Source organism: Chionomys nivalis, chromosome 12 (assembly GCF_950005125.1).
Source record: "Chionomys nivalis chromosome 12, mChiNiv1.1, whole genome shotgun sequence".
Taxonomy (NCBI): domain Eukaryota; kingdom Metazoa; phylum Chordata; class Mammalia; order Rodentia; family Cricetidae; genus Chionomys; species Chionomys nivalis.
In genome coordinates this window covers 35,193,104-35,213,525 of record NC_080097.1, presented here as the reverse complement: position 1 = coordinate 35,213,525, position 20,422 = coordinate 35,193,104, and the positions used below count along the sequence as shown (strand labels likewise).

The window sequence follows — 20,422 nt, the reverse complement described above, 5'->3', positions numbered from 1 at the left end:
AGTGACAAACCAAAATATTTAGGTTAGTTAGACAGGCAGCTCCAGCTTCAATAACTTGTCCTTTTTAGATTAAAAAAAAAAAAAAAAACTTGCTCTATAAATATATATGTATAGACCAAATATAAACTCTCCTTACTTCAGCTAGATCTCAGCAGCAGGAATTGTCAGAAATGATATATGGTGCACACAACTTTAGCAAAGATTGGCCTAATTCCACAGAAACGCAAGGCAGACAGAGTGTGACTTTTAAGAAGCCTGAGCATGAGCAGTATGGTCCCCTGGGGACAGTCAGTTCAGCTGGGTGGGCAGATTGCATCTTATCCCTTTCCTTGGCCCTCCTTCCCTTGCCCAGGCTTTTCCCTTCCTCATGAGTCTCTTTTGCTGGAGCCCTGCCCCCTGCACTACCCCTCCACACACACACACACACATACACACACACACACGTTCTCTCACACCTGGCTCCAGAGCTACATTTCCCACTCTGGAATTTTTTTTCTTAGTCCCCAGAGCTCCACAATGGCTCAAAAAGGAAAAGAGACAAGGGGAGGAACCTTGCTCTTCACTGCTCTTCACTCTGTGCGCGCTCGTGAAGAGTGAGCCCCCGCCATGCTGGTTAGTATGCCTGCTACAAGGTGAACGCCCACACACCTCTGCTCAGTACATAAGGGTGTACTGAGTGTTTTAGAAAAGTCCTTCAACCTGAGTTTGTTAGATAGCTTGTTTTGTTGGCTGTTGGCTTTTGTTTTCGTTGTTTGTTTATTTTTATCCTCAACTGCAGGCATGAACTGTTTTTTGTGAACCACACTCAGTAGATACAGTATGAACATCCTAGGCGTTTCATACTAATCCAAACTGTAATCGAAATGATGGAAGACAGAAAGAAATCTTTAAAAGCGTATGTTTTGTATATGTTTGGTTTAGTACAAATGAGTGTGGTTTCATTTTTTCTTGGCATATCTTGACAGCCAAGGCTTTGTTCAGTGGGGCTGTCAGGAAGGAACTGTATGGGACAGTAGGTAGACCAGAAGTTTAGGGTGCGGAGGAGGCTTCCTTTTGGATGCCTGCTCCCTACTAAATTGCCTTAAGTCCCCTGGTTATATTAGCTCTCAGCTTCAGCTTCCATATCACTTGAACTGGAGGCAGACGGGGTTGTTGCTGTCAGAGAAACACCCGGACTAAATGGGATTTCTGGAAGCAGTGGTCAGCTACTGTTTTGAGGGTGGTAGTAGCACTTGGGCCGAGGAAGAGTTACCAGGTTTTGGAATTTGCTGGAAGGTCAGGATTGGAGAGACTTTATACTGTTTTTGCTGCTGCTATCCTGAACCTTTAACTATCTACACATGACTAGTTCCTTGCCAAGCACTTCCCAGAGTTCCACTCTTCTCCTGAGAATTCCATTCTGTGTTAGCAGCATTCAAGCATTCTCGGGGCCACTTTGGTATCAGCACCCCTTAACACTTGCCTTGTGTCATTATTATTTGCAGATGTTACCCCCCCACAGACAGCTGGCTACATAGAGGTTACTGATCTTCAAGCAAAGAAACTCCGATACATCCCTGTCCCCAGGTAACCGTGGTCTGTGTACGAAAATGAGCGAGTTCTTCCTGTGTGCTCTGAATAACTGCGTGGCTCCTGCTTCTCTCCTCCACTTACAGTGGCTTGTGTCTCACCATTCTTCTGCATGTGTTAATGAATTTTTATTTTCATTTTAGGAAAACATTCAAGCGTTTTTAAATACAGTGTGCAGGCATGAGTCCCTCGGGCCCTGGCCTGTTCCGCTTTGAGTGGTCTGTTCTCATTTTCACTTTCTGTACCAGGAACAACACCATCAGTATTGCAGAAATTTTAATTTTGCTGTTTATTAGCTGTACTCGTTTCCTGAAATGGATGACTCAGGATGTCCAGGGCATTTAAATAGCACCAGTATCACGTTGTTTCTAAGGCTGATCCTGTCCATTTGTATTCACGTCAGTTCTGCGGGATTCAGAGTGGACCCTGTTATCAGGCACTGCTTCGGTTATTATCCAGCAGTGGCAGCCAAGCCTTTAAAGCAGGGAAATGTGTGGTCTAAGCAGACATGGAGACTCCTCTCTGCTGTGGGGACATGGATGTGCTTGCCTGCAATCCTGAGGCCATGCCTAGTCTCCTGTTTTCCTGCTGAGGCTGTACCTCCCTTGGTCTTCTTGTCTTTTACTGACCACTAACTAACCCAGAACCTTCTTCTAACCCAAGGGTTCTCAACCTTCCTAACCGTGCAACACTTTACTACAGTTCCTCATGCTGTGGTGACCCCCAATTATAAAATGATTTCATTGCTACTTCAGAACTGTAATTTTGCTCCTGTTATGAACCGTAATGTAAGTATCTGGTTTGCAGCCTTTGGGGTTGTGATCCACAGGTTGAGAACCACTGTTAGTCTTTCTACTCTGCTCTAGATTAAGATCCTATTCCTTGCTCTGGTGTGGTCATGTGACTAAACCCTTCACAGCTCGGTGGGTACAGCTCTGCCTGCGGGCCAAGGCAGATGAGACGAACTGTCTAAGATAAAGGCCAGGCCCAGCAGAACCAGAGGGCTACTCAGGGCAGCACCGGCCATGTCTCCTCACCCTTCAAGTCCTAGAAGAAAACAGCTAGGCGTGGCAGTGCAGAAAAACTCAGCAACGGCTCCATATCTCATGACCTTTAGTCAGACTTTAAAGCTATGGAAAATGAAATCGTTATTCAGAGAGGTAAATTTACCTTCTCTAATTAATATGACTTCTTAGACTACCTTAATATGTTGTCTTCATGGGAGATGTTTAATCATTTAGGAAATGTCATATTCCATCCTAGTTGTACATTCCTTCAAATATACAGTTAGTTGAGAAATCAAAGCAAAGAACGTCCTATGGCGTCTTAGTTAGGTTTTGTGTTGCTGTGATAAACACCGAGTCCAAAAGCAAGTCTCAGAACTCTCAGGCCCACACTCTCACTGGGGGAAGTCGGGTCACAAGCCTGGAAGCAGGAGCTTAAGCAGTTTCCATGAATCAACAAGATGCCCTGCAGATTTACCTATAGGCTATCTGGTGGAAGCATTTTTCTCAGTTAAGGTTTCTCTTCCCAAATAAGTCTAGGTTTTGTCACATTGTCAAAAATCAGCATAACTGCTGTTACCATTTCTAAAGCTTTTGTCATTTTTCCAGTGTTTCTCTTAAGCTGTTTGGATCTGTGCTCTTTACAATCTGTATGAGTTGCTTATTTTCCTGTCCCGGAAAAGAACTCCTGGAAAGGCAGCTGGGTGCACAGCAGGTACCAGCAGTGCACACAACTTGTTCCTGTAGACTGAAGCTCACTGTGACCCATCCAAGTAGTATTTCTTAGAGCTGCATAAAGAACATAAAAAGGGAGTTAGGGATGTGCTCAGAGGTAGACTGTGTGCCCAGCAATGTACAGTGTTCAAGGCTTGCTCTTCATTACTGGAGAGAGGAAGTAAAATTAATGATATATTTTATTTAAACCATTAACTTTTGGGATATTTTCAGTATAAAAAAATTAATGTAGGCTAGACATGATGGTGTATGTCTTTAATCCCAGCTCTCAGGAAGGAGGATCTCTGCAAGTTTCAGGCCAGCCAGGGGTACATAGTGAGACTCTGTCTCAAAAAAAAATCCATTTTCTTCTAGGTCTTTCAAATCTCAGTACATATTTTATACTTGTAACGCATTTCATATGACACATAATTTAGATTATAGTTCTTACATCCTGATTCTTTAAATTAGCCAGTGCTATATTTGATACACATTAGAAAGGAATGAATCATCTAAAGTTAAGGTGGTAGTTGGTGCGCGCATGCATGTGTGTGTGTGTGTGTGTGTGTTAGTTAAATGTCTGCTGAACATCAGGAGTGTTCCACATGATGCCTTTCTTAATTACTGTGTTATTGCTGTGATGAAACACCATGACCTAGGCAACTTTTGAGAGGAAACATTTAATTGGGGGCTTGCTTACAGTTTTACAGGGTTCAGTCTATGATTGCCATGGCAGACAGGCATGACACTGAAGCATTATCTGAGACTTCACATCCTGATCTACAGGCAGGAGGCAAAGAGAGAGTGAGACTGGGCTTGGCTTGGGCTTTGAAACTTCAAGCCCCACCCCCAGTGATATACTTCTTCCAATATGGACACACCTCCTAATCCTTACCAAAGAGTTCCTCTAACTGGGACCAAGCATCAAACATATCAGCCTATGGTGCCATTCTCATCTAAACCACCAAAATAGCTAACTTCAAATTACAAGAAAACATAATAAAGTTGCATAACTGCAGAGCTGTTGACTGAGATTTCTGTCCTGCCTGGTCTCGCAGTCATTCAGCCCCAAAGAAACACACAGAGGTCTATATTAATCATAAACTGGTTGGCCTAGTAGCTTAGGCTTCTTATTAACTCTTATAATTTATATTAGCCCATAATTCTTGTCTATGTTAGCTATGTGGCTTGGTACCTTTTTTGGCGAGGTAATCACATCTTTCTTGCTCTGTGTCTGGCTTCTTTTCTGTCTGGGTGACGACTGCAGACTGAAACTTTCCTCTTCCCAGAATTCTTGTTGCCACACCTCTACTTCCTGCCTGGTCGCCATCGTCTCGCCTCTACTTCCTGCCTAGCTACTGGCCAGTCAGCATTTTATTAAAAATAATACAAGTGACAGGATAAAAGACCATTGTCCCACAGCATTTGTCCCAAAGCACAGGAGCCAAAATGAATGCATTTTTTTCTTCAAGTTTTTGTAGCATATGTTTGAATTTGACTAGGTTTTTATTTTGTGGTGCTGGGAAGTTGAACATGCAGTTCTCTCCTGGTAAGCCCTGCCTCCCTCCACATACTCGCCGCCGTATCCTCTGCAGCTGGAATGGCAGGCAGGCTGCCACCCCAACTCACTGAAGTCCCTCCTCTCCCTGTTTGCACAGCAAGTGCTTTAACCACTGAGCTGTCTCTACAGCCCCTAACTGAGTGCGTTCTCCTACCCTCACTGCGTGTACCTTTGGGATTTTCTTGCGCAGTGAGATGGGTAAAAGCAGACATAAAGCAACCCTGTATGGGAGAGTGGGAGAGGAGTGGGCACAACTCACCAAAGTGGGGGGGGGGGGTAGCATTGCGCGTGTTTGGGTGCCAGCTGCCTGCTTCGCATGGTTCCTGACCTTTCCTCTGGGCTCTGTTTTCAGTGCAGAGTCCCTCTCGCCGTACACCGCATGGATATCTGCTGTTTCAGACACAGATGCTCTACTGGCTGAGTGGGACAAAAGCGGCGTCGTGACCGTTGATATGGGAGGACATGTCAGGCTTTGGGAAACCGGACTTGAACGGCTGCAGCAGTCGCTCGTGGAATGGAGAAACATGATTGGACAAGACAGCGACAAACCTCTGCAGGTATCACTTGAATTGACCTTTCTTCTCACAAATTGAGTTTTAAATGCCACCATTAAGGAAACTTTGTGTTTAGCCACTCCAATAGCTCACACGGCTAAAATCATTTTTAAACTCCTAATAGAAGATAATCGCTCCATCTTGAGTGACAAAGTAGGACCGTCTTAGCTCCCTGCCAGTGTTTAAATGTACAGTTCCCACCGTCACAGCATACACATGTACTCACTCAGCTTGTACTTCTCAGCCAGAGGCATCTCTGGTTTTCTACACCTTTTCTGCGTTGTATCAGCATGGTTGCTGGCATCTGTGCATGCTGCCTGGAAAAGCAAACCCCTTGGGATGTCATGTAGAGCAGATTCCTCCAGGGTCCAGAGCTCTAGGCTGGAGGTCAGTGAAGTGTACCTCCAGTAGAGTTTCCACACCTCTCTGCAGACAAAGCAGGCACTATGCATAGGTGCAACTCTGAGAGAGATACAAGGACGGCCCTTCTGAAGATAAGCCCACAGCTGCAGAGTGAAGCGCTCAGCTTCTATTCTTGGTGCTGTCTGGCCTAACCAGAGCAACAGGAAAGCTGTAGACTCATTTATACTAAAACATAAATTAAAGGATCAACTTGCAATTGATTTTAATCTTCAGAACAAATCTTTTCTTATTACATATTGTTATGCAGCAAAAAGAAAGGTAGGCTCCAAAATCAATTGATTGGTTAATTAGTTAATTACAAGAAGGGTAAGTTGCTAGCAGCCGCGTCACTCTGCAAATAGCCATCAACAAAGTAAGACATTTCCACTAACAAGTCTATCAATAATTGATTAATAATTACTACTTCATGTGATTTTCCTTGAACGCGATGTGAGTACGCTTATGGATGAATGCTACATAATTCTCTAAGATTTTTGAAAGCTTACAGGAATGTTTTGAAAATCTCAAACCAAAATAGGCTCGTGACTTCCAATACTTTTGAAGAGACAGAAATATATTAACTAAGTTGAGTTAAAGCAAATACGTTGCTCTAAAATGCTGTCAGTACGTAAGCAACTCAATTGTAGCAGCAGATTGACTGCTATGCTTGATGATATTTAGGGATCTAGTTACCTGTGGTTCTGGTCAGAATTATTCTAAATGTTAGTTTCCCCTCTATTTGAACTTTTGTTCTTCTGTTTTCATTGGTGCCTAGCAGTAAATATTATTGTGTTTGAACTTCCAATATGTTTTCTTTGAATTTCTCACATAATGTGGAGATCAAAGATCCTGCTATACCTGTGGCCAAGATGTGTAGTCTTGCTGGGTATGGCAGTGCACAGCTGTAACCTCATCGCTTGTGATGTGGAGGTAGGGAAATCATGAATTCAAGACCAGCTTGAACTATATAGTGAGTTCTAGGACAATCCAGACTCCATAGCAAGACCCAGTCTCAAAAGTCTAAAAGAGAAAGAAAAAGAAGTCTTTAATCCTAGCACTCAGGAGGCAGAGACAGGCGGATCTCTGAGTTCAAGGCCAGCCTGGTCTACAGAGTGAGTTCCAGGACGGCCAGGGCTACTCAGAAAAAACCCTGTCTTAAGAAACAAAAACAAAAAGAAGGAAGAGGGAAGGAAAATATTGGTGGCTTAAATTAAGCTTCTTATTTCTAAGAGGCCTTGAAAGAATCTTTACTTACAATTTAAAAGTGGTTCTTGGCTGTTTAGAACATTAACCCCTACTTACTTATGTCTTAATTGTGTAGTGTTTTCTTCCCAGGGCTTTTCTGATTATATCAAAGATCTTTGCTTTTCCAGCGTCCTCGTCTAGTACAGACGAGCAACAACTCAGGCCTTCATGCTCTAATTTTATCAACAAAATGGCACTGGCAACTGAAGCTAAATAGTTAAGCTAGAAGTGAGCAAAATTATCTCAAGAATAACCAAAATATTATTATCTGAACTTCCTCTAATCAAAATGTTTTCTCAGAAGTGTTTAGCTTTATGTCCTCAGCTCAAAGTTCAAACCAAGACAAACTTAGTAATAAAGTAATATAAGTCAGAATTAATGGCATTTTGATTTGGAAAATAGATGTTTGTCTACATGCTCCTTTTACCTCCACTATTCCTTGGTCCTTACGATATTAAGTTTGCATACTTGGATACTCAGACAGAAAAACGAATTGAGTATGCATTCTTATTCTAAGAATGAATTATCCGAACAGTCTGCTATTGTTTGAGCTTGTGGTCAGATCTCTTGGTAAATGATGAGGCAGTATATTGACTACTCTATGTAGGCCCGCTCATGCTGTTGTTCACAAGTAGATTGTACAGCCAGATCTAAATAGAAGTCATTGCCAATAACAAGAGGTAATACTTGTGTTTTACAATTCCTTTCCTAGTCAGCCCTCAAGTTACCCTATTTGTGTTTACTCAGAAGAGCTCTGCTTGCTCCTGGTTTTGGAGTTTGGAAAATCCCTCCTACAGTGGGGAGAGATATCTCATTCTTGATGCCCTACTTCCTCTCTGGGATGCCAGCAGCTTTCCCTGACTCTGATGGAGTGATCTGATCCCCATCTAGTGGCCATTAGATGCACTACACACATTACTTTTGAAAGGAAAGTCAACCTTCTGCTTGGGTGATTTCCACAGACCCTTGTGTGGCTGGGGTTGGGTAGTGCATGCTCCTCGGGTCAACAGTGAAGTCAAGCGTCATCTTTTCCTGATTCCTGTCTTCATCTTTTCCTAATTCCTTCATGGCTAGCAGATGGGCTGTCCTTAGACACACAGACAGTAACTACACTGCCCTTGGCGTCTGTGCTGTCTTCCGCTGTCTGGCAGCACTAGCATGGAAAGCATGCTTAGCTGAATTTTTGTTAATGAATTATTTGCTGTATTTCCACATGAGGACACAAGGGAGTACCTACTGAACTCTTCATGTAACACGTGTTCATTAATTTGACACTGACAAGAACATGTGACTTTCCTATAATTAACAGCTATAACAGCACATTTGAAGAACATGTGACTTTCCTGTAACAGCACATTTGAAGAACATGTGACTTTCCTGTAACAGCACATTTGAAGAACATGTGACTTTCCTATAATTAACAGCTATAACAGCACATTTGAAGAACATGTGACTTTCCTGTAACAGCACATTTGAAGCATTACTGTAACTACAGACCTAGGATCCATAGTTAGTGCTTTTAGACTCTGGTTAAATATAAGCCAGAATTCATGTAGTTGTATTTCACGATGTTACTTTTGTTTATTTTATTACATTTTTATTCCTCCAAACAGTTCTCTTATATCTACACCACCATTTCCCTCAAAAATCAAGTTATCTCTGCAAAGCTGTCAGTGACTGTTCATGTGAGGAAAGGTTGAACGGTCACAACTCTCAAACGTCATTTTCTAATTACAGCAGGCAAATCGGGAATTTGATCTCCACGTGGTACTGATAGAACCTCTGTGTCTGTGGCCTTGGAAGAGCGCGCACTGAACAATAAACTTTTAAAAGGGTGGACCAAATAACCAGGCAGGACTAGAGCCTGTACACCATTGCACTTAGGACGCTGCTCAACACGTGGAGTCACACAGTCAGTGTGTAGACAGACACATGGTCAGGTCAGTATGTAGACAGACACACGGTCAGGTCAGTGTGTAGACAGAGACACACGGTCAGGTCAGTGTGTAGACAGAAAGATGCACGGTCAGTGTGTAGACAGAGAGACGCACGGTCAGTGTGTAGACAGAGAGATGCACGGTCAGTGTGTAGACAGAGAGACGCACGGTCAGGTCAGTGTGTAGACAGAGAGACGCACGGTCAGTGTGTAGACAGAGAGACGCACAGTCAGTGTGTACACAGAGAGACGCACGGTCAGGTCAGTGTGTAGACAGACGCATGGTCAGTGTGTAGACAGAGAGACACACGGTCAGGTCAGTGTGTAGACAGAGAGACGCACGGTCAGTGCGTAGACAGAGAGATGCACGGTCAGGTCAGTGTGTAGACAGAGAGACGCATGGTCAGGTCAGTGTGTAGACAGAGAGATGCACGGTCAGTGTGTAGACAGACAGACGCACGGTCAGTGTGTAGACAGAGAGACGCACAGTCAGTGTGTAGACAGAGAGACGCATGGTCAGGTCAGTGTGTAGACAGAGAGACGCACGGTCAGTGTGTAGACAGAGAGACGCACGGTCAGGTCAGTGTGTAGACAGACGCACAGTCAGTGTGTAGACAGAGAGATGCACGGTCAGTGTGTAGACAGACAGACGCACGGTCAGTGTGTAGACAGACACATAGAAAGACATGCAAAAGAAAGACAACTGCGTGACAGGAAAGCACCATTGTCCCTTTGAAGGAAACACTCTAGGACTGTGAATACATGTAGGTTATTATACATATGTACATATCTGTTACCGTGGTAAAGCACCAAAACCAAGGCAACTTGTGAAAGAAAGTGTTTAATTGACCTTAGGCTCCAGAGGGTTGGAGTCCATGATGGAGTAAAGGCCTGGTGACAGGACAGCTGAGAGCTTACATCTCAAGCTGCAGGTGGGAGGCGAAAAGACCTGGGGATGGCCAGGAGCTTTTGAAACTTCAAACCCAGGCCCGGTAGCACACTTCCAACAAAGCCACACCTCCAAATTCTTCCCAAACAGTTTCACTAGCTGGAATCTAAGCATTCACACTTAGGAGCTTCTGTGGGCCATTCTCATTCAAATTACGATATGTAACTGTGGGTGGCCACTTTTTTGTTGGTTCTTAGGAAAATGTTCAGTGTAAATTTAGTTTCTTTTTTATTATATTTTATTTAAAACAATTTTAAGTTTAAACTTATTTTGATCATATTCTTCCCCTTCACAAGTCCTACCAGATCTTCTCCCTCTCCCTATCCACCCAGCTTTAAGTTCTCAATCAAAAACACAATAAAACAAAAAACCAAAACAACAACAAAACCCTGCAAAATCAAGAAAACAAAATAAAACAACACCTAAATAGAAAAATAAACTAACCAAATAGAAAAATAGAAAAATAAACTAACCAAAAAACAAAAACACCTGTGGAGTCCACCACTCCTGAACACGAGGCCTGCTCTGGAGTGATTGAAATACCTAGTGTCCTGGAGAGAACTGATTTTTTTCCCTCTCCCAGCAGGTTATAAGTGACAGTTCTGCTGGTAATGTGGGCCTAGTTTTGCAGTTTTTGTTTGATTGGTTAGTTGGTTGGTTTGATTTGGTTTGGGTTTTTTTTTGTTTGTTTGGTTGGTTTTTGGTTTTTCGAGACAGGGTTTCTCTGTGGTTTTGGAGTCTGTCCTGGAACTAGCTCTTGTAGAACAGGCTGGTCTCAAACTCACAGAGAACCACCTGCCTCTGCCTCCCAAGTGCTGGGATTAAAGGCGAGCGCCACCACCGCCCAGCTTGGTTTGGGTTTTTCAAGACAGGGTTTCTCTATGTAGCCTTGCCTGGCCTGGAACTAACTCTAGATCAGGCTCAAACTCACAGAGATCTGTCTGCCTCTGTCTCCCAAATGCTGGAATTAAAGGTGTGTGCTCCCACCACCCACCTAGTTTGGCAGTTTTAAGATTCAGTTGGATGATAAAGCCTATTTTCGGATTCATTGCTACTCATATTTAAACTTATCTTTTTTCCAGTGTACAGGCAGTTATCAGAATCTTTTAGTGCACAGTTCCTCCTTCCATTTGCAGAGGAGGCCTGGTCTACTTGCGTGTTTTGTTTTGCTTTGGCCAGTAACTCTGGAAACAGTCTGGTTCAGAATGATTCAAGCCTTGTAGGGTTATTACACGTTCATGTCTTTGGGGAATCTCCTTTGCCTAGGAAGGCCGTGCCTTTCCAGAAGTGTTGCGGTATCTGCTCCAGCTCTAGTCATGTACAAGTGCACCTGCCTGTTCCTGATGTGATCTAGTGGTTTGCTTATGCGGTGACCCTTATATGGCTATGCCTATGGTGATTTTTCTATTGTTTATTCCTGCTAGAGAAATCCAGAGAAGTTAATTTTGTCTCTGTAAGGTTCTCAGGAGTCCTTTCAAGAGTGTGAGTTCTGGCAAGTGTACCTAGGGTATGCTGAAGGCAGCTTGTCATGCGCGGCGATGGGGAAGGAGAGTTAACAATGTGTGCCAAGCTTCGTGGCGTAGATGTTTCCTCCCTCTGATTTCAAGCTACCAGAGGTAACAGTCTGCTCACACAATTCCTGAGCATTTCGCAGTGATCTCTCACAAGCTGGTAGGATTTGGATCCAGTGTGCTCCTGGCTGAACTAGCTTTCTGCTGAACGCTTTGAGAACTGTGATGGTTTATTAGAGAGAAAAAGAGCGACCAAAAAAAAAAAAAAAAAGCCGGGCGGTGGTGGCGCACGCCTTTAATCCCAGCACTCGGGAGGCAGAGGCAGGTGAATCTCTGTGAGTTCGAGACCAGCCTGGTCTACAAGAGCTAGTTCCAGGACAGGCTCCAAAACCACAGAGAAACCCTGTCTCGAAAAACCAAAAAAAAAAAAAAAAAAAAGAGCGAGCACAAGACCTTTCTGAAATAGGGCGATGGGCCTGTGAAGAGAACGGATGAGAAAAGGGAGGGAAGGAAGACTGGCATTGTATAAGGTGGTGCTGCGCTGTCTGGGAAACACAGGAACCCACAGCCATGCTAACTACAGATAGCAATGTCCTTTAGGAGAAGAATGTTTTCTTCTGCTGCTGGAGATTGAACCCGCAACCTCACACACACCAGGCAAGTGCTCTGAGGCACAGCCCCAACCTATTAATGTCCTTGAAGCAACACCTGGGTTTGGGCAAAGATCTAGAAAGAAGTGTGCTTTCCAGTGATGTTCCTGGACTCGTGCGTGGAGACTGCCTTCGTACCTGATAGTAGCTAGGAAGCAGTGGCTAGTTGAGGTTCCCACCTACCCGAGTACCGCTCCCATCATCACCCCCTCAGAACAGTTTCTACCCGAGTACTGCTTCCATCATCACAGCTCCAGAATAGTTAAACCAGCTACCACTTCCCTAAGAAAAGAAATCCAGAAGTTTGTGATTCTTGGGCAGCTGGGAGTTTTGGTTATTCCTTGTGCATATTCAGTGAGATAGCCCTATAATCTTTGCATATTCAGTGAGATAGCCCTATAATCTTTGTGTATCCAGTGAGATAGCCCTGTAAATTGTGCGTATCCAGTGAGACGGCCCAATAATCTGTGTGCATCTAGTGGAAGTTACATGATATAACTGTGCCTGTCCAGAGAGAGACAGCCTATAAACTGAAAAGTGTGGCTGTAGCAATTCAAAATGAATATCAGAAATAGAAATCCTACCTTGCCTGCAGACTCTGGAAAAGACCTAAGAACGTCTTTAGAATGTTCTCTTCCAATGATCATCAGTATGCCCTCATGCCAAGCTTTAGGACATTGTTTTATGTTGTTATCCCACTGCGCATATTATTAGGTCAGTAAATAGAGGAGCAATATTAGAAATGTTTATTAAACGTATAAGGAAGCAGATTTAAAACATGCCACTGTTATATTAAGGTGTCAAGTAGGCTGACAGCCCATGCTCTGCAAGTGTTATGACTGGGCGTTTTTAGTATGTATTTAATATGGCCAATACATCACAGTGGCTACAGAAATAAACTTTCTCACCATTACATTTCTAATAAAATTATAATTTTTCTTACCCATAAGCAGTATAGCCAGTTTTTGAAGAGAGATATCTGGAAGAGTCAAACCTGACTTCAGATCTGTCACTCATGTTGTGTGTGATCGTCAGCAAATTCCTTGTGCTTTTGAAGTTTCAGTCCCTAATTGTGGTGCACCGATAATGCTGTTTGTGTGTTACAAAGTCCTTGTGAGAATGAAATACTTTTATCCCTGGCACAGAGTAAGTGCTCAGTAAACAGTAAGAATTAGAGACTTAGGACTTAAGTAATATTGGGCTGCATTTGTTTACTGTTTCTATGGAGACAAAGCTGCAGTAAAATGAAATGCTATTACCCAGATACCACTAGTGGATCACGACCCAGTGAGCTATATGTCATCATCTCCTGGTGTTCAAGTGTAAGCTTTGTTTATAATCCCGCTTAGAAAAAGTTTTGTCAGGCCCAAAAAAGGAATTGAAAAAAAATAGTCTTTGCTTAAAGCTGTCAGCTTGAAGAAGAGCAGAAAACCAATGACAGGACAATGGTCAGTAGGGGATTATGCTTGTTTAGCTCTTCAGGAGACGAGCTAGAGCAAGTTCAAAATGCACAGCAAAATACACAGCCTGTGCCCGAGCCTGAGAGCAGGGGAGAGCGTGCGGTGGATTCCGCGCTGGGTTTTCTTAGTCCCCACATCCCCCCTTTTTATTTAGCACTGGAGCTTTAGGGCTTGAAGGCACAGCATAGCCCTGAAGGTCAGAGTAGGGATGACACAAATTTGCCAACCTGTGCAGGGGCATTAACTGTGAGGATCTCTCTCCCCATCTGATGCTCCCAGCAGCTGGCCCTCCTACCTTACAGGAGGCACAGCCTAGAATAGGAAGGTAGGAATCCGCCCTCCACTGGGGTCCTCAGAAGACAGCTTCCACGCTTCCGTTCCTCAGATGGGAAAGCCTCTCTGGAAGCTGGCAGGACTTTTGTGATGAAGAGGTTCAGAGCCCCTTCCAGATCCACATGTTGGCAAACTACCTCGATACAACCACACACATACAGTCACACAGACACAAGCACGTGCATGCACACGCACATACACAAACACACACACACACACACTTAAAAAGAAATGTTAGGATAAATAGCAGAAATCATAATAAGCAGAGTTAATCAGTTGCTTTGGAGTAGAGATTACAGGAGAGGGGCGATGGTGGCACAGAGACCTCTTTTATTATATATCTTCTAGTACCATTTGAGGTATCAACTATGCACATCCACTAGTTTGGTAAATACAAAAATTGGAAAAGACAATACTTAGTAAAAACAGGAGCAAGGGTGTGCATGGCACAGTTCCCTGGCGTGGGCTAAACCACTTCTCTGCAGCTCCTCAGCTCCTCAAACTGCAGGGCTTTAAGGGTGCTGACTCAGCTGTTCAGTCTTCCCCTCCAGATAACTCAAGGGCTCAGCGGGTGAAGGGGCTTGCCGCACAAGCCTGCTGGCCTAAGTTCGATTCCCCAGAGCCCACATAAAGGAGGAAGGCTCTGGGGGAGAACTGACGCCACAGGACTGTCCTGTGACCTCCACATGTTCTCCCATACACACACATGAGCTGCATGTGCACACAAAGACATAATAAACTGGTTTCTAAGAATAACCCACAGCTTCTGAATTAAACACACTGCACCCTGTCTCTCCCACCAAATGCAGACAGAAACCCTGTACAGATGCATCTACAGCTAGTGAAGCCTCTAAAAATATCCCAAAAAGTTTACAGCAGAGAAGCTGAGCTGAGGAAGAAGGCCAGAATCTGAGCTGCCACCGAGTCAGCTGTGGCCTTTGTAAAGAAGGTTGCCCTCAGAGAGCAGTGAGAAGGAAAGTTCCTCCGCCCAACAGACGGTGCCCACAACCAGCACCACACTTACTGACCAATGGCTGAGTGCCAGTGGGCATAGGCACATAGGACCACACCCACCATCCCTACCCAGTACTACACCAGACGTGTTAGTGCCATAAGGAAATATAAGCAAAAGCCTGGCGAATCCACTTTTCAAAAAGCTTAGAAGTAATGAGTTTGGCAAAATCAACTACACATCTCTGCATCACCAACAGTCAGTTATAATGTCACACACACACACATACACCACACATACACACACGCACGCATGCACACGCATCGTTTCTGAGCAGCTCCTCCCGAGAATGAACTGCTAAGGGTTGGGGTTAAACACGACGTGTGTATGTGTTTGGTGAACACTGCAGCGCACTAATGCAGGCCGTAGGACTTGAGTACATGCAGAGACAGAGTTCCCTGGTCAGATTTGACATGCCCAAGATTCCGTGTCTCTCCAGGCTGACCTGTAGATCTAGTGCTACTCCAAGGAGTTCCCAGCAGGACTTTCCTAACAGCTGAATCTAAGCCAACTCGAAATTTTTATAGAAAGGCAAGGAAGTAACATAGCCAAAGCAGTCGTTTAAAGACGAATAAAGTGGAAGATTGTGTTACCCAATTTTAAGGTTTACTGCAAAACTACAATAATCAAGACAGAGCGATGTTGGCAAAAGGATGAAAGAACAGATCGATGGGACAGAATAGAATGTCCAGAAATAGACCAGAAGCATACCGCCAATTAGTAGCAGGCCGCCAGAGCATTCTAATGGAGAAGATAGTCAGCAAACCGTGTGGGAACAACTGGACAGCCATATGCAGATCTAAATAAACGAAAAAATAAAAACATAAAGGGTTTTAAAAATTTATTTAAGGGGGTGGAGAGATGGCTCAGCTGTGAAGAGCACATGTTGCTCTTGCGAGGACCTGACTTCATTTGCTGCACCCGCCAAGAAGCTCAGGGACACCTGCACACCCAGCTCTAGGGGATCTGACGCCATCTTCTGGCCTCTGCAGGAATTGCACTCATGCTCACCCACATGGTGACTCAAAACAACCTATAATTCCAGTTCCAGGCGGGTCACTTCTGGCCTCCACAGGCACCAGGAATGCATGTGTGGGGCACACACATACGTTCAAGCAAACAGTTATACACATAAAATAATATATATTTTAAAATACAGAAATAAAATTATCTAATGGCTGGCTGCCATTTCAGAAGGAATAATAGTCTGCTGCTACGTGGCCTGGCATCCATTATTATCTGAAGAATGTGAAACTGTTTAAAAACCACTCTATACAGGACGGCCAGCACAGCTTAGTGGGTAAAGGCACATGCTGCCAAGCCTGACCTCCTGAGTTCCATCCCTGTACCAGCGTGCTAGTGATGGAACTCGTGGTTTTACCTGTGCTCCCTCCACCCAGCCACATGGCCCAGGCAGCATTAAGAGTGCTTGCTGTTTGGTCAAGTATCCCAGAAATCCACTCCCCTCCCCCCCCGCTAAAACCCAAAAGTGCCAATGGGGTTCAAAACTTAGCACTTTTCTCTATGTAACCGCAAGAGGTCACAGAAGCAGATGTTTCTAAGGAGCCAAGTAGTGCTACCCAGCTCCTTGACATCCTCAGCAAGGATGCTTTGGGACACTCCCCAGTGCTGATCACGGCAAGCGGGAGTCTCGTGAGCCTTACTGTGTCTTAAATCTTGGACATGCTTCCCTTTGGTCGCTAAGAGTTGTCTGCAGCTGGATCCAGGGGATCAAACCTGCTGGAGGAAGCACCGTCACCACAGGGGTGACGTGATGCAGCACCCAGTGTCACCCCAGACAACTACATGGTCAGGTGCTTGCCCAGAATGAACGATTGGCTGACAGGAAGGCCCTGTCATTGCAATAAGCAGTACCTTGAAAGCTAGCATGCATGTTTTCCTTGAAGATGCAAGTGCATCACTATGGAGTGAGTTAGGGATTGTGTGATTGTCAGTCCCACAAGTGTGCCTGTGGGAGAACCGGAACCCAACCTTTTCCCTTATCCATGTAATTCTTAAAAGGTTTTCTAGTATAGCAACAGAATACCAGGATATCGAGATCAAAGGTATTAGAGACCACAGTAGAGGACCCCTACCCCTTGATGGCTTTGTGATATGAAGGTCATTTGTTGTAAACTTCACCTTTGCTAACCCAAGGAGCATCAGTTAACAGTCTTGTCCCATATCCTAGGAAATGTATTCACATTTCTGATGCATTATCCTTCAAAAACATTTTTAGAAGTCACCAATTTGAGAATTCTTTTGAAATTTAACAAAAAGCTTTATTGTTCTTATTTTGGTCTAGTTAAATGTCCCTTTATTTATACAGAGGTCAGAATGCTTTTACTAGCAATGGCCGTTGAACGCTGAATAGATAGTAAAATATTCTGTTGAAATGGGTCTAGGCACACCGGCCCTAGAAACAGGTAGAACAAGAACAGGAAGCAGCCTGGGGGTCACCTGAGGTGTCGCCATTTTACCTAATATTCTAGTATCTGCATCTGTTTGTTTCATTTTGTCTTTGAAGAAAGGAAGGGGAATCCATGATGGTAGGACAGGCACTGCAGAGCAACGCTGTTCCGAGCGTTTACGTATCTTCTCAGTCATCCTTAGGAGGTAGGCAGATGTGGAAACGGACCCAGAGCTGTTCACGCCAATACCCAGAAAGGTTAAATAGCTTCCTTTCTAGAGAAGTAGTATGCTTTTACTTCTGAGATTCTACACATTTACTTGTCTTTGTGTCCACACATACACTCGTCACAGCACACGTATAGCAGTCAGAGGAGCCAGTTCTCTTTTTCCACCTTGTGGGTTCCGAGGACAGAACTCGGGTTTCCAGGCTTGCCCACGGCTCCCTTACCTGCTTAACTATCTCGCCAGCCCATGATCTGCTTTTAAATGTATCTGCCTGTTTCCACCCTCTCACATGCCTCTGTCCAGGGCAGCAGAAGAACTGTCCCTCTCTGCCCTGCTGGCGATAGGTCACTAGGCCACCACAGTTTCTGATCCGCTTCTAGGATCCTTACAAATCTTGATTCTGTCCAGTGATCTCTGCCCTTTGGTTTAAGAACTACTATGTATATGGTTCTCTTGCCCATATACAGATGGTTAACAGACCTACCAGCCCACCTGTCCTGCAGCAGAGCCCTAGAGCAGGTAATTCATGAAAGCCAGATTCTGATTGGCTGACTACTGGCACTGCAGAGTCCAACACCATTGTTTCTTGCTGAAGGTGACGGATGATGGCCCCCAGGGACGAGAGTGTGCTGTCTGGAGTGACAGACACCCTGAGCTGCAGGACAGGGCAGAAGCCTGGCTGGTCTTCCCCACAGAGAGAGTCTGGCCTCTCACTCATCGGGAAGAGCTGTCCTTTCCAAATGGGCCCTGTTCCCATGATTCGTGTTGATTTGTCAAGTATGGTCTTATTTCAGCTATGCTTATATCCTCATGAAATAACTGACATCTAATAAGTGAATGGATTTGCCATATGGATATAGTGAAAATCCTTGAGTACAATATCAATTAAAATTGTGCATTAATAAGTAGCTCCTAGTCGCCCCATTCTCAGCAATCACCCCCAAAAGGCCCGAAATTGCATATTCATCACCATAAAATCGTTTTCATTGGATAAGATGTCTTCTTGTTTTGCCATCACATTTGCCGACTGCCGGCTTAATCACTGGACTCTCTCATCCTGAACGTTCTATTGTTTATTTATAACCACACAACAGTGTTTGTCATCCAGTCTGGCTCCAGGAAGCTCAACAAACCACAGTTTTCTAAGCAGATGATGGCTGATGGCGATCCAAGCTGTGCCATTGGCAGGTTGTCATCCATTGAATTATAGACAGACAATGGGTGTGTGAGGCCTTTGAAATGCGTTTAGCCAGCTGGTTCTGGTGAAGCACTTACTGGGGACCAGCGTTGGGACCTTCCGCAGGGAGCTTGTTCTGTGCAGCTGCTAATCATAAAACAGAAGCAAGGAGCCAAGTGTTGCCAAACAGTCTGTAGTTTCATGTCAGCTCAGGGCTGTAAGTTCTGTGAGTGTGCAGCTCAGGAGAAAGTGTGAACGGAGGATGGATAAGCCAGCAAACTGGAGCTGAGGCTGGGGATCTCAGACAGAGAAGCCCAGGGCCCCTGCCAGCAAGCCAAGCAGTCTACCTCTGAGCTCTATCTGTAGCCGAGGCTTGCCTTTTTAAATGGATGTGTTTGAGTAACTAAACGCAAAGGGAGATTCATCCCAGGCCTTTAAAAACCCTGGGTGCCAGTGTCGTATAAGGATTAGTATGGTGTGCCTTCTTGGCAAGAGGGAGAGCTGTGCCTCAAATCCGGGGGTGACCAGACACAGAAGCCATAGGGGTGAGAGCAAATGCCACAGCCAAGCACAAAGCCCAGAGAGTTCAAAACCAGCTATCCCAATGAGGGAGTGGAGTGGGCAGCAAAACAGAGGTGACCGTAAGGGCTAGCTGGAGCCACCAAAAGCATATGAACTGGGGGACTTTAGGAAACGGGATGTGTTAGGCTCTGTGCAGTCTTATGAACACAGAACATTTTCCAAACAGTTTAAAGGAGATTGACCCTCCAGGCAGATCTTGGTTATCCCTGAATGGTTTAAGACAAGCTTGATTCAAGTAAATGATTTCTGTAACAAGTTGTGTCCAGAGCAGAGTAGAAGCCAGACTGTGTGAAAGCCAGCTGAGATTCTCAGATTCCCTGACAGTGGGTGTTGCTGTGGGTTACTTGGTAGACACCGAGTGGGAAGGTGGCTTTGGTAACCAATAGCAAGGTGAAGCAGGCCAGCCACGAGGCCCAGATAATGGCCAGGTGTGGAGTGATGCAGGCTGGCTGGGGTCGGGGTGTTTAGGCAGGATGTACAGACAGTTGTACTTTGATGTCTGACAAATGACAGGACCCCAAGGCAGTCTTGCACAGCGATGATAAGACTGGTGACAGTGTCCTGCTGCCCTTTGATGGTAGGGAGGAGCAGAGCTTCAAGCTGTTGTGCGTTAGCATCCTTACCAGGGAGGTGCAGTTCAAGCCATGGGATCGTTGGATACAGGGAGAGAGGCAGAGCAGAATGCTGGGGCAAACAGAAAGCTGCATCTCTGGAAGCATGCCCAGTCAGCTGTTTCTGAACACAGCCTCACAGAGTCTTGTTCTCTAGGGAATCTGTGTTCGAGTCATTGCAGGGTACTGTAACTGAGAAAATGCTCAGGAATGCAATTACAGTTAGTAAATCTCTGCCTTCGGGAAGCCCCACTGTAAAGAAAACTCTTGATGTTTGTTTAACCCAGTAGCCCTCAGAATTTATTTTTATTAAGAAAATACTTTATCAAGTGTCTTTGTGTGTGTGTTGATTTTGGTTTTTTGTGACAGGGTTTCCTAGAACTCACCCTATAGACCAGACTGGCCCCAAACTCACAGAGACCCACCCACCTTTGCCTCCTGAGTGCTAGGATTAAAGGCGTGTGCCTCCCTTGCCCTGAAAGTAACCAATTCTTACCTACTGATACCTTAACTCT

The 20,422-nt window shown here is 44.7% G+C and overlaps 1 protein-coding gene across 2 annotated transcripts in view; it reads left to right on the top strand.

The window, feature by feature from the left end:
* Positions 1-20,422, top strand: part of Vwa8 (von Willebrand factor A domain containing 8) — a 320,343-nt gene that overhangs the window by 241,726 nt on the left and 58,195 nt on the right. For both annotated transcript variants that reach the window (XM_057786174.1, XM_057786175.1), the window contains 2 exons: positions 1,485-1,566; positions 5,201-5,405. In XM_057786174.1, the coding sequence (XP_057642157.1) occupies positions 1,485-1,566; positions 5,201-5,405 (287 nt within the window). The remainder of the gene's footprint in view (positions 1-1,484; positions 1,567-5,200; positions 5,406-20,422) is intronic.